At 43.2% G+C, this 14520-nt stretch overlaps 1 protein-coding gene across 3 annotated transcripts in view; it reads left to right on the top strand.

Annotated features, from left to right (window-relative positions):
• ORC5 (origin recognition complex subunit 5) overlaps nt 1-6998 on the top strand; it is a 41662-nt gene extending 34664 nt beyond the window's left edge. For all 3 annotated transcript variants that reach the window (XM_073583869.1, XM_073583871.1, XM_073583870.1), the window contains 3 exons: nt 5492-5602; nt 5854-5966; nt 6830-6998. In XM_073583869.1, the coding sequence (XP_073439970.1) occupies nt 5492-5602; nt 5854-5966; nt 6830-6875 (270 nt within the window). In that variant the 3' untranslated portion in view covers nt 6876-6998. The remainder of the gene's footprint in view (nt 1-5491; nt 5603-5853; nt 5967-6829) is intronic.
• Nucleotides 6999-14520: the final 7522 nt, after the last annotated feature.

Raw genomic sequence — 14520 nt, 5'->3', positions numbered from 1 at the left:
AGGTCTTCCCTAATCACCCGGAATTTCAAAAAATCCTTTCTAAGCATTTTTCGCAGCCTGAGAAAAAATTTGCCAATCGCAAGTATTTGGAAGCAAATTACCCCTTTCCACAGAAAGACACCAAGGATTGGACAGATTCGCCTGAAGTGGACCCTCCAGTCTCTAGGCTGGCAGCACAAACGCTTCTCTCGCTGCCGGACAGTTCAACCCTCAAGGACACAGCAGACAGACAAGTCGAACGCATGGCTCGTTCAATCTTTGAAGCGGCAGGTGCCTCTTTGGCTCCCGCATTTGCTTCAGTTTGGGCAGCCAAGGCCATCATGGCTTGGGCTGATCTATTGCAAAAGGGCCTTCAAGCTTCAAATCCTCAGCTGGCGGACTAGGCGGTGCAAATTGCAGTGGTGGCAGATTACATGGTCCATGCAGCGTTGGACTCTACAAGAGGAATAGCGGGAATAGCATCAAACGCCATCACAATCCGGTGTATTCTCTGGCTAAGAGAATGGAAAGCGGATGCGGCCTCAAAAACGTCCCTAACAAATCTCCCGTACTTCAGTGGCCGTTTTTTCGGTGGAAAGCTGGATACAATGATATCCAATGCTACCGGGGGCAAAAGTACTTCCCCAACTAAGACCAAAATGCACGTTTAAAAGGCGTAATCAATCTCGTTTCCGATCCTTTCGGAATTCTTCAGGCTGGTCCGTCTCACGCCCAGCACAAAACCGTAATCGTTCCCCCCGCAGGGACAACACACGTGCGGCACAGAGGCCGGACAGGAACTGGCAATCAAAGACAAGCCAGGCAAAACCTAAAGGAGGAAAACCTCAGACTTTTCCCTCATCCTGACTCATGCCCTCTGGAAGACACCCCACTTGTAGGCGGACGACTGCTACTCTTTCAGCAGGTCTGGCTGCCTATTACAGAAGACAAGTGGGTCAAGGAAATAGTGTCTTCAGGATACAAAATCGAGTTTACTACCAGCCCAAAAAGCTCAGGCCTTCCGTCAAGCGGTTTCTTCCCTCCTGCGAGCAGGAGTCATAGTACCAGTCCCAGCAGAAGAGCGCTTCTGAGGGTTCTACTCCAACCTGTTCGTGGTGCCCAAGAAGGGAGGCAGCGTCCGAGCAGCGTCCGACCCATACTAGACCTCAAGCAACTCAACAAGTATGTTCGAGTTCGTCACTTCCGCATGGAATCCCTCCGGTCAATCGTTGCGTCTATGGAAAAAGGAGAATATCTTGCCTCCATAGACATACAGGACGCATACCTGCATATACCGATTGCTCCCGCCCATCAGAGGTTTCTCAGATTCGCAATCAACCAAGACCATTACCAGTTTGTGGCCCTCCCGTTCGGTCTCGCCACGGCTCCCAGAACATTTACAAAGGTCATGGCAGCTACCATGGACGTTCTGCACTCCAGAGGCATAGTAGTCGTTCCATACCTGGACGACCTTCTCATCAAGGCCCCCACCATCAAGGACTGCGAGGTCAACGTCTCGATCACGATCGACACTCTGACGCGCCTGGGATGGTTAGTCAATTTACAGAAGTCCTCGACTACCCCGAGTCAGTCTCTGACCTTCCTGGGGATGCTATTCGACACCTCCAAGGGTCTGGTGATCCTCCCCAGGGACAAGGCACTGGCTCTCTGTCTGGGAGTTCACACACTCCTCCGCAAGTCCCCCAGATCTCTCCGGTATGCCATGAGAGTACTTGGCAGGATGGCAGCAGCAATGGAGGCGGTACCATTTGCCCAGTTTCACCTCAGACCCCTTCAACTGGCCATCCTCAAGTCCTGGGACAGGAATCCATTCTCCCTCGACAGGGAGTTCCGGTTATCAGCAAACACCAGGAGGTCCCTGCACTGGTGGCTCAAGCCAACCTCGCTTGCAAGGGGAAAATCCTTTCTCTCCGGTCAATGGAAGGTTTTGACCACCTACGCAAGCCTTATGGGTTGGGGCGCGGTGCACCTACATCAGAGCGCAAGGCAGGTGGTCACCAAGGGAATCGACCATGCCCATCAACATCCTGGAAATTCGGGCCATCTTCCTGGCGTTGAAAGCCTTCCATCACTTGCTGGCAGACTCTCATATCAGAGTACAGTCGGACAATGCCACGGCAGTGGCATACGTGAACCATCAAGGCGGCACCCGCAGCATCCAGGCGATGACCGAAATAACGCGTATCCTACAATGGGCGGAGGCTGCAAGGTCGGTACTCTCCGCGGTCCACATTCCGGGTGTGGACAACTGGGAAGCCGACTATCTCAGCCGACAAGGAATGGACTCGGGGGAATGGTCTCTCCATCCCGAAGTCTTCTGTCAGATCTGTCATCGTTGGGGGACCCCGGACGTGGATCTGATGGCATCCCATCTCAATGCCAAGGTTCCCAATTTCATGGCCAGGACGCACGATCCGCGGTCGCTCGGAGCAGATGCCCTGGTTCAGGACTGGACCCAGTTCCAGCTTCTGTACATTTTTCCACCCCTCCCCCTGATCTCCAGAGTCCTGAGGAAGATCAAACAAGAGGGTGTTCCCACCATTCTGATCGCTCCAGACTGGCCCAGGCGTACATGGTACGCCGACGTCGTGCAACTCACAGCAGACACCCCCTGGCGTCTCCCCACACGTCCCGACCTCCTGTCACAAGGCCCGTTCTTCCACCAGAACTCAGGGGCTCTCAATTTGACGGCGTGGCCATTGAGACCTGGGTTTTGACCCAAGCAGGTTTTTCACCGGACGTTGTTAAAACCATGATCAGGGCTCGAAAGCCAACTCCAGCCAGGATTTACTATCGTACCTGGAAGATTTTCTTCACATGGTGCGATTCTCGTGGGCAGATTCCACTTCCCTATTCTCTTCCAAAGGTCCTCGGTTTCCTTCAGTCAGGCCTGGACGCCGGGCTATCCCTGGGCTCGCTGAAGAGCCAGGTGTCAGCGCTCTCAGTGCTCTTTCAGAGGCGTATTGCTAACAAGCCGCAAGTGAAGACTTTTCTCCAAGGGGTTTCCCGATTGGTTCCCCCCTACAAACGTCCGTTGGAGACGTGGGACCTCAACCTGGTCTTGACAGCACTACAGTCACCTCCTTTTGAACCCCTTAGGGTGGTCTCACTCCGCTTTCTATCACAGAAAGTGGTTTTTCCTGGTGGCAATCACCTCGCTACGCAGGGCGTCTGAACTTTCAGCTCTTTTCCTGCAGACAACCCTTCCTGGTTTTTCCCCAGGACAAGGTGGTTCTCCGTACAGTACCATCCTTCCTTCCGAAGGTCGTGTCCAGCTTCCACCTCAATGAGGAAATATCACTACTGTCTCTTTGCCCGGCTCCCGTTCATAGGGTAGAGAAGGCTCTGCATACGCTTGACCTTGTCAGGGCCTTGCGTATTTACGTGTCTAGGACTGCTCCCTTCCGGAAGTCTGATTCACTTTTCCTTCTTCCAGAAGGCGTTCGCAAGGGCCTACCGGCTTCCAAAGCCACCCTTGCTAAGTGGATCAAGTCCACCATTCAAGAGGCTTACCGCCTCAACAATTCTCCCCTTCCGGCCGGTATCACGGCACACTCTACGCAGGCGGTAGGGGCCTCTTGGGCCATTCGGCATCAAGCCTCAGCACATCAAGTGTGTAAGGCAGCCACTTGGACTAGCCTGCACACATTTACAAAACACTACAGAGTGCATACCCAGTCCTCAGCGGATGCGAGCCTGGGTAGACGGGTCCTGCAGGCGGCAGTACCCCCAAGTCTAGAGGACTGTCAGCATAATATTCGTCCACTGCTTCCCACCCAGGGACTGCTTTGGGACGTCCCACGGTTCTGTGTCCCCCAATAAGGCGACAGAGTTAAGGAGATTTTTGTGTACTCACCGTAAAATCTTTCTCTTAGCCTTTAATTGGAGGACACAGCTCCCACCCTGTTGCCCTTGCGGGCCGTTGTTACGGTTGGGTTCTCATATTGTTGTTTGAGCCTGTTTATAGTAGCCTTTTTTTACAGGCATGGTTATGTTTCTGGTATATTCCTCCTAATGCTTTTGCACAAAACTGGAGAAGGCTGACGCCGTCCAGGGGTGTATACTGCAGAGGAGGAGCCAAAGTTAATCTTTTTCAGATTATGCATAGTGTCGCCTCCTAGTGGACAGCAGCATAACACCCACGGTTCTGTGTCCCCCAATTAAAGGCTAAGAGAAAGAGATTTTACGGTGAGTACACAAAAATCTCCTTTTTTTGCAAACTTAATTGCATTCAGAATTTGCATTCTCAAAAATGTCCACATTTCCACATCAAATTATGTTTAAAAGGAATCTGTCAGCATAAAATGACTGTTCAAACCAAGCACTGGTATTCGGTTCACCCTTAGTGTGTCCAACAGTCCAGTGCCCCTTCCCACCTTCCTCAGGATATTTAGGAGCTGGAGAAGGGTGGAAATAATAGGAAATATAGTAGGTGCAGAGTTGATTGGTCATTTTGTGCTGGCAGGCTTCCCTAAAGAAGACTTCGGTTACTGCTGGGAAAATGTTAAGTAAGTTCTGGAGAATTTTTACTAGGAGATATGGTTGTGTTAGGACTGACAGTTCTGGGTGTTGTAAGTCACACCCCTCCCCCTCCATGGAAGGTCGTGGACATCTGACAGTGCCTTATCTCAGAAGGATTGAGCATCTTTAAATCCAACATACCTGAGCCCCCTTACAGGTTTTTTTTAATGGAATGAAATAAAAGTAAATTTTTATTCGTATCCAGCCTACGGATCCTTCTTTCTTCCTTTTTCTAATTAATCTGATGGTCAACGGACTTGGATCCTGGCTGTATCAATAAGAAGCAACCAATTACGTATTACACAGTGAGGCTTTTTCTTTTCTGCATTCTCTAGGCGGTGTGTTGCTGTTTTAATAAAATGAGTGTTTTATCAGCAGGAGATTATCACTACAGGACTAGGTGTCTCATCCTTCCTACTCAACTGCTCTCTTTAACCCTGCCCCCATCAATGATTGACAGCTGTCTGCCTATGCACAGTGTACACAGAAAGGTGCCAATCAGTAGTGTGGTCAAGGTTATGCAGGTCTCTGCATTTAGAGAACTGCTAGATCTGCAGCAGAGAAAACGGTGATTATATAAAAATGACAGCAAGCAGCCCAGAAAAGTGGAATCAGGGTCTCAGCCACTACATCATGCCGCTCTCATATTACATATAAAAACCTGCTGACAGATTCCCTTTAATATACAACCTATTTGTGCAGATGGATCTATTGGTGTGCTATTAAAGTAGATGCTCTGTGTATGTGGTCAATCATTTTTATTATGGTCAGTGTCCCATATAGAGCTTCGTTTTCCCCTACCTTACGTACATTTTCCCTTTTCAGATTCTGAACAGGTTACATTTGTCCCAGTGATTTTCCTTCTTTATCATTCATACACGTGTGGTTTATAGGTTATTGGTAGATGATGTTGAATAGGCGGAACCCCGATTAGGAATTATTAGCCGTGATTTTTTACTTTTATTTTCAGACTAGCAATCATCTTCTGGGCCCCAAGCCTTTCCCTCTGGACCGACTGTTGGCTATACTGTACAGTATTGTGGACAGCAGAGTGGCCCCCACTGCAAATATTTTTTCTCAGGTAAATAGAATGCGAAGTCCTGAAAATGCCAGCGCTGAATTGCGAAACGTGCGTGTCCTCGCAGTTGTTTCACCATGTTGGTTGACCAGAATCAGGCAGCCTGCGGCGGTCCAAACATTGCAGAACAGTCTCCACGAGGGACACGTGGACGGAGTTGCTGCTCCTCATACGTCGCTCATTTGCAGATCATTTTATTTTTATGCTTTTGGTTGTAAATAACCTTTCGTATGTCTTTCTCTTTTTTTCTATAGATCTCTTCCCTTGTGACTCTTCAGCTTTTAACTCTGGTGGGCCATGACGATCAGCTTGATGGACCCAAGTACAAATGTACTGTGTCGCTGGATTTTATCCGAGCTGTAGCAAGGTACTTTAATAATTTTTTACAATTTCAGAATTTCTTTTAGTATGGCACAACAAAGACGCAATTCTCTGATCTAGTTGTGTGTGATGGTGTATTTATGTTTGTATGTTCAGCTTTGTAAGGTCAGGATAATTTACCAAAATTAATGTAAGGGAAACAAAGAGAAGTATCCATAGCATCTAGACAGATGATTTGGTTTGGCAGGCAATGTGTATGCAGTTTTTTTTTTTTCTTTTATACTATATATATATATATATATATATATATATATATATATATATATATATATATATATATATAGTAATAGTATATATATATAATTTTTTTTTTTTTTTTTTTATACAGTATGTCTTCTAATGGTTTATACAATGTTTTCCAACCAATCATTTTGTCCAATAGATGAGTCTGTTTGGTGGGAACCTAACCTCCTATAAACATTAAAGCGGATCTGTCACCAAATTTCAAAATACAAACTTCAGACAGTATTAAAGAGAATCTGCAATCACAATCAAGCCCCCATCACACATTTCAAACTGCTTGAATGATCATGTTGCTCTTTAAAACACAATACAATCCAAACCTTTGTTTATAAAAGCTGCTTCATAACATCATGTAATGGGAGCACTTCTCGAGCCTAGAGAGGTGAGCGGACTGGTGGCTTCCCATGTACTGATACCTGCTGGGACGGAGTGTGATCAGCAAGTATCATGAACCTGTTGCGCTAATTTAGAGACATGATATGCATTGGTAGACATGTCACCTGCCCGCGCTCATCTCTCGATGCAGAAGTGAGCAAAGCAGTACTAACCCTTTAAATGATGCAATTCAATTTTAACTTTTTCCTCTTTTTTTATTTTTTTCTGCAGGACTGTGAATTTTGATATTGTCAGATATTTGTATGATTTTCTCTGAAATACCTTTTGCTTCCAACTGAAATTGAAGACCTACAGTATCTGGGAAAACATTTTCAACCATGCTTAATATTTTTATGCTTTGTTCCATTACATATTTGTAATAAAATAAATCTAAAACAGAGCCATGGTCTCTATGGAAATATTTCTTTACAATATTTAGTGCAAACAATGGTGATAAGGTACATCAATCCTATATTACTCCAATACAATATATAAGTGCATACCTGCAGGTAAACACCGCGAAGCTCCACACAAGAGAGAAGCAGCACAGTTACTACATGTAAGATCAGCTGTGTGTGAGGTCACCTCCTTTTCTCTTATATTACTTGTCAGCCATATAAGCTTATCTAATGTAAGGAGACTCCTCTCCCCATACTTTTTTGTGCAGAAAACTAAATTTTAAAATATCTACAGTAAAAGTAGAACAATTAGAAAAAATCATTTTGTTTTATCTGGTTTCAATTATAGTAGGTCCAAGCTGTTTTGCAGGTGGCATCTGCCTCTAAAAGCAGGTCAATAAACCTTTAGTTGTAATTTAGAATATGTTTCATGGTAGCACAAGACTCACACATTCAAATATCAAAGTAAATACTCAAGACACATAAATATGGATTAAGAATAGGCCGTGATGTATTTTATTAAGAGCGAAATTTTAACCCCTCGCGTTCCAATTCACCAAACAATTTTGCCCCTATCTACATGATGGGGGAAAAAGTGAAAGGAAAAGTGTTGGAGGCAAATTGACAGCTGCCAGATGTGAACAAGGGGGACTTAAAGAATGAGAGGGATGGCGCCAAAGAGTATATACCGTACAGTTGCTAAGGTGTGGGCCCTGACATGAGATACTCACCACACACGGGGATATGAACACACACACAAAATGCGCCACACACTACCACGTGCTTCCACACATATACCACCCTCAGCACACATTTCACCACACATACACCAACCTCGCCACATAAAAGTCACAGGATAGGATTAGATACGCAGCTCAGCAGTCAGTATCACACAGGATAGGATTAGATACACAGCTCAGCAGTCAGTATCACACAGGATAGGATTAGATACACAGCTCAGCAGTCAGTATCACACAGGATAGGATTAGATACACAGCTCAGCAGTCATAATATGGAAAAAAATTCCAGCATCCAGATCAGTAATTAGATGAAAAAAATTTTTATTCCTTTATTCCAAAATTTTAAAAAATCATAAGATTCTCCATCATGATAAGAGACGCATCAGGACGTGTAGTTGGACGCGTTTCGGACAAAAAACCAGTCCTTATTCTAAGACAACACATAATACATCTGAACACATGCTTATAAAGGGAAACAAAGGAAGTCAAGGAACAATCAAGACTAAACATAGCCAGCTGATTAATGGGAGGTAGTAAGTCAAAATCACACAAAACACTCAAAATCTCACTCCTAATATTCATACCCGTTGGAACTCTGCTTTGTAACAATAACATCCATTTTGCCTCTCGGCGTAATAATAAATCATTTAAATTTCCACCTACCCTTTTTGTCTGCACCTTCTCTATGGCATTAACCCTAAAGTTGCTGAGATCTCCTTTATGTATATGCAAAAAATGTCGAGAAGCAGCAGACAAACTGCGTGTGGTAGTGTGACCTACGTCATAAACGTGCTCGGAAATACGACGTCTCAAGGTGCGTGAAGTATTTCCCACATACTGAATATTACAATCCACGCATGTTATGACATAGATCACACCAGTAGAACCACAGTTCAAAAAAGATTTTATTTTAAATTCCTTTCCATTAACAGAAGATACTATTTTTTCTGTGTTCCACATAAACCTACATAGCCCACAGTTTTTCTGAGCACATTTAAAAGATCCACAAGTAGGTAACCAATTAGTTATACTTGCTGAACTGTCTGAAAAATATTTATTAGCATGTCTATTGACACTAGTATGATCACTTGGAGATACCTTATTAGCAATAGTATTATTCCTCCTTGAAACAAATCTAATCCCATCCTTAAGTATATTCTTTAATGTATCATCAACATACAAAATAGGGAGGAATTTTTTAATAATATGAACAATCCTGTAGTAGTCAGTACTAAAATTAGTTGAAAAAACCACACGCAGTTTGTCTGCTGCTTCTCGACATTTTTTGCATATACATAAAGGAGATCTCAGCAACTTTAGGGTTAATGCCATAGAGAAGGTGCAGACAAAAAGGGTAGGTGGAAATTTAAATGATTTATTATTACGCCGAGAGGCAAAATGGATGTTATTGTTACAAAGCAGAGTTCCAACGGGTATGAATATTAGGAGTGAGATTTTGAGTGTTTTGTAAGTGTGATTTTGACTTACTACCTCCCATTAATCAGCTGGCTATGTTTAGTCTTGATTGTTCCTTGACTTCCTTTGTTTCCCTTTATAAGCATGTGTTCAGATGTATTATGTGTTGTCTTAGAATAAGGACTGGTTTTTTGTCCGAAACGCGTCCAACTACACGTCCTGATGCGTCTCTTATCATGATGGAGAATCTTATGATTTTTTTTAAATTTTGGAATAAAGGAATAAAAAATTTTTTAATCTAATTACTGATCTGGATGCTGGAATTTTTTTCCATATTACGCTTTGCTGCAGAGGGATCCTGTTTCCACATTCCGTGCACCGATCGGACTTATAGCTGTCTTCTTTGGGGTGAGCTGAAAAAATTTTCTTTTTTTACCTTACTGTTTGGATTCCCTATTTTTCGTGCTCCCCTTAATTTGATTTTGACATACCCATTATTATTCATAAATATGAATTTGGAGATAGCTACCAATATTTCTGATGACATTATCAGTGATGATTTTTTCAATGTGAACAGTCGGCAACGACTAGACAAGGCTGCCAACATTTTTTCTACTATCCATGCCTTTACACCTGAGGATGGAAAGGATTTGAAACCACTTATGTGGGAACTTGAAAAACTTATGTCATCACGACTCAGGGTGTGGTGGGACCACAAAACCTTACAGGCTTATATAAGCAGCAATATGATTCCAAGAGGTTTGCGCATCAAGAAGCGCCCTACTACGGAATATGACCCTGAATTTGTAAAAGAATGGGACAATATTCTGAGTGACTGTTCTATTAAGCTGATGAATTTGATTGTGAAGAGAGAGGAAGCCAAGATGTTAACTTTGGAGGAATCTATTAAAATGATTGAAAGTGATTTGGTGAAATATAAAGATTCTTCTTCTTTTATAATGGCTAGAGATAAAATTAATGACAATCTGAGTAAAATGGAGGACTCTATTACAGTGATAAAGGAAAAGAAATTCAGAAGAGATAAAACTGATTACCAGAATAATCATATTTATGACTGGCATGATTATAGAAGAAAACGTAATAACATTCACCCTTCCATTCTCAAACGCAGAGATAATAGGGTAAGCTTTTCCTCAACGGATATGGATAATACGGATGTTAATACTGACACTTCTGATACTGAGAATTTACCATCTAACAGTTCCATGTGTGCACGGGATGTGGGGCAGCGGATTTCACAAAGCAGTAGTTTTTCAAAAAACGGTTCAGGAAAAAGAAACGTCAAAGGAGATCAGGGAGGAAACACTCCCATCATAAGAGAATTCAGGAGATCAGCGTGGAACAAGCATGCTTAGATACAACTGATAATTTTACAGTCCTGAACCTTTCTGCATCGATTTTATCGAATGATCAAATTAATATCCTTGAAAGGGGTCTTAATTTTGTGCCTACAGCAAAAAGACTTATTCAACACTATGCTTGATGTTAATCACTTTATGAGAAGATTGACTCTTAGGAGACATTTTTTTGCAGAAGATGTGGAACGTGAAAAAACTTCCAATATCAATGATGAATATGTTGATAAAGTTCCTGAGGAATTTATGCCTACTTCTTTCCAGGAGCAAGTTACCCTAAAGAATTTGAGGGACTTGTCTGAATCTGGTTCTAAGTTAATGTATTTAACTGATGTTAATTTTTCCTCTAGAGTTCCTAATCCTAGATATTATCCTGAGCAGTCAAAATTGCAAGTTATGGATGATTTTCAATTTCTTGTTGAGGATGAACTTATGAAAATCTATAATGTTAATCAGAATGGTCGTTCTAACATTTCTCGTACTGAGAAACAGGCACTTGATTTGTTATCTGCTAATGTCAATATCGTGGTAAGAAATTCTGACAAGGGGGGATCTGTGACCATATTAGATACTGGGCTGTATGAAAGAGAGGTAAGGGCTATGCTTTTTAATAGTGAGGTATACAAGGGAATTAATTATAACCCTACAGATAACATCAGAATGGAATTACAGGAATTGTTACATAGGGGTTTTAGTTTGGGAATTATCAATCAAAAACAATGTGAATTTTTCTGTCCTTTATATCCCAGAGTTCCTTTGTTACATGCACTTCCAAAAGTTCATAAGGAGGTTTTTCCACCTTTTGTTTCGTCCTATCATATCGGGCATAGGATCTCTTAATGAAAATTTGTCAGAATGGTTGGATGCAAGATTAAAACCTCTAGCCACTATTTCACCTAGCTATGTGCAGGATTCCAAGCATGTTCTTAGTATTTTTTCTCAGGTGGAATGGCGAAGTTCCTTTTGTTGGCTCACTTGTGATGTACAAAGTTTGTACACTTCCATCCCACACGATTTGGCTATTTTGGCTCTTACTACTTATTTACAGAAATACAGTAATTTTTCAGAAGATTTACAGATGTATTTGATTGAAGTGACCTATTTTTTGTTAAAAAACAATTTTTTTTCTTTTTTGGATGATCTTTATTTACAGGTGCAAGGCTGTTCCATGGGTTCCAAGTTTTCACCGTCTCTTGCTAATATTTTTATCGCCTGGTGGGAGGAGGAGTATATTTTTTCTGAAAAAAATCCTTTTTCTTCTGATATTTTTCTTTTTTTGAGATTTATTGATGATGTTATAATTGTGTGGGATGGTGATGTATTTAATATTGAGAATTTCATGTTCTATATTAATAATAATCCATGCAATATACGTTTCACATATCAATTTGATGCCAAGACAATTTCGTTTTTGGATATTCTTTTGTCGGCAAATTTGGAAGAAAAAAAGATTGATTGTGATATTTTTAGAAAACCTACAGCAGGTAATTCACTGTTACACGCATCTAGCTGCCATCCACGTCATGTTATAGCCAATATACCTACAGGGGAGTTTGTAAGAGCAAAAAGAACATGTACCACGCCTAATTTATACGATAAACAATGTGAGATCATTGGTAAACGTTTTATAAAGAGGGGATATACTAAGGTAGACATTCAGAAAGCTAAGCATAGAACGGATGAAAAAAGTAGAGAGGATTATTTGCAGAAGGAAAGCAGAAAAACATTAAATTCTGTGGAGGGTCGGTCACCTATTGTTTTTTCAACTAATTTTAGTACTGACTACTACAGGATTGTTCATATTATTAAAAAATTCCTCCCTATTTTGTATGTTGATGATACATTAAAGAATATATTAAAGGATGGGATTAGATTTGTTTCAAGGAGGAATAAAACTATTGCTAATAAGGTATCTCCAAGTGATCATACTAGTGTCAATAGACATGCTAATAAATTTTTTTCAGACAGTTCAGTAAGTATAACTAATTGGTTACCTACTTGTGGATCTTTTAAATGTGCTCAGAAAAACTGTGGGCTATGTAGGTTTATGTGGAACACAGAAAAAATAGTATCTTCTGTTAATGGAAAGGAATTTAAAATAAAATCTTTTTTGAACTGTGGTTTTACTGGTGTGATCTATGTCATAACATGCGTGGATTGTAATATTCAGTATGTGGGAAATACTTCACGCACCTTGAGACGTCGTATTTCCGAGCACGTTTATGACGTAGGTCACACTACCACACGCAGTTTGTCTGCTGCTTCTCGACATTTTTTGCATATACATAAAGGAGATCTCAGCAACTTTAGGGTTAATGCCATAGAGAAGGTGCAGACAAAAAGGGTAGGTGGAAATTTAAATGATTTATTATTACGCCGAGAGGCAAAATGGATGTTATTGTTACAAAGCAGAGTTCCAACGGGTATGAATATTAGGAGTGAGATTTTGAGTGTTTTGTAAGTGTGATTTTGACTTACTACCTCCCATTAATCAGCTGGCTATGTTTAGTCTTGATTGTTCCTTGACTTCCTTTGTTTCCCTTTATAAGCATGTGTTCAGATGTATTATGTGTTGTCTTAGAATAAGGACTGGTTTTTTGTCCGAAACGCGTCCAACTACACGTCCTGATGCGTCTCTTATCATGATGGAGAATCTTATGATTTTTTAAAATTTTGGAATAAAGGAATAAAAAAATTTTTAATCTAATTACTGATCTGGATGCTGGAATTTTTTTCCATATTACGCTTTGCTGCAGAGGGATCCTGTTTCCACATTCCGTGCACCGATCGGACTTATAACTGTCTTCTTTGGGGTGAGCTGACAAAATTTTCTTTTATTCGGACTCCCATTACAGCACCACGAGAGAGGGGATCCGCCCCATAGGAACAGGAAACCTACAGATACAAAAGGGCGGTACCTCTCCCACGCATCAGTTGGTTTCCTGTTCCTGAGGGGACGGGATCCTACAGAAGAATGGGATCCCAGGCCGGCCAGCCGACACCGGTAGCGAGGGGGTCTCCTACCTCGGCTTGGTTCGGATTTTCTGGAAGACGCCACGGTGGCCCAGGATGGGTATCACGGCGGTGGCGTGGACAGCAGGGAGCGGCGTCCGGAGGATGGCCGTCTCCGGAATTAAGCCGCCGCCGGTAAGTATTTCCCCCCCGGGATTCCCGGCTCCGGCGGCGCAGATAGGTTGCCAGCGCTGTGCAGAGGGCTGCGACCGGGCGCTGCTCCGGAGCTCCCGGGCGTCCCGCGGAGCTTCCGGCGTTTCCGGGGTAGCGGTGACGTCAGAGGGCGGGCGGAGGAGGCGCTTCCGGGTCAGCGCGCTACTGCGCATGCGCGGTGATCCCAAGATGGCGGCGCCCATCGGAAACACCGGTGGCGCGCGGTGGGGCGCCAGCTGGGGTAGGGAAATCCATTAAGGGGGGGAGGGGCGCGGCATGGAAACTGCTGACCGGAGGAGGGGTATTTAGGCGGGACCCGGGCAGGGTACCTTGCCTTGGCCACATTACTACATGCAGCAGTGTGCAGCAGCAGCAGCAGCAGTGGTGATGGAAAGCGATCGAGAGCAGCAGCGACAGAAGCAAGGGCAGCAGCGGCAGACATCACTGCCGCCCCTGGATGACCTTCGGCAGGTCAAACAGAAAAAGAAAGGGTCCCGTGACAGTAATGCGGGACGAAGTGACCAGTCCACTCGTAAAAGCTCCTCCAGGCAGACAGGAGCATCGGCTGAAAGAAATCCCCCTCGTTCTCCGGTACTTGATTGTGGCACTGGTAAGTGATCTTCGTGAAAGTTCACTCAGTGACGGGACCCCCCTTCTGTGTTTTTCTTTTTCTAGGGAAAAAAAGCTACAAATAAAAATAAACATAGGGAATGCGCACTCTGTGCATGCCCATTACCAGACGCGTGCCTCAAAAGATTGTGCCCCCCCTGTATTCAGCAGACGGTGGCAGAAGAGTCGCCTGCAGTAGCGGCGAGTTTGAGAGACAT

This window comes from Dendrobates tinctorius, unplaced genomic scaffold (genome assembly GCF_039654945.1).
Source record: "Dendrobates tinctorius isolate UK_male_01 unplaced genomic scaffold, ASM3965494v1 ptg000082l, whole genome shotgun sequence".
NCBI classification, from domain to species: Eukaryota; Metazoa; Chordata; class Amphibia; order Anura; family Dendrobatidae; genus Dendrobates; species Dendrobates tinctorius.
Note: the sequence above shows the minus strand (reverse complement) of the source record. Positions and strands in the feature narration are given on the sequence as shown.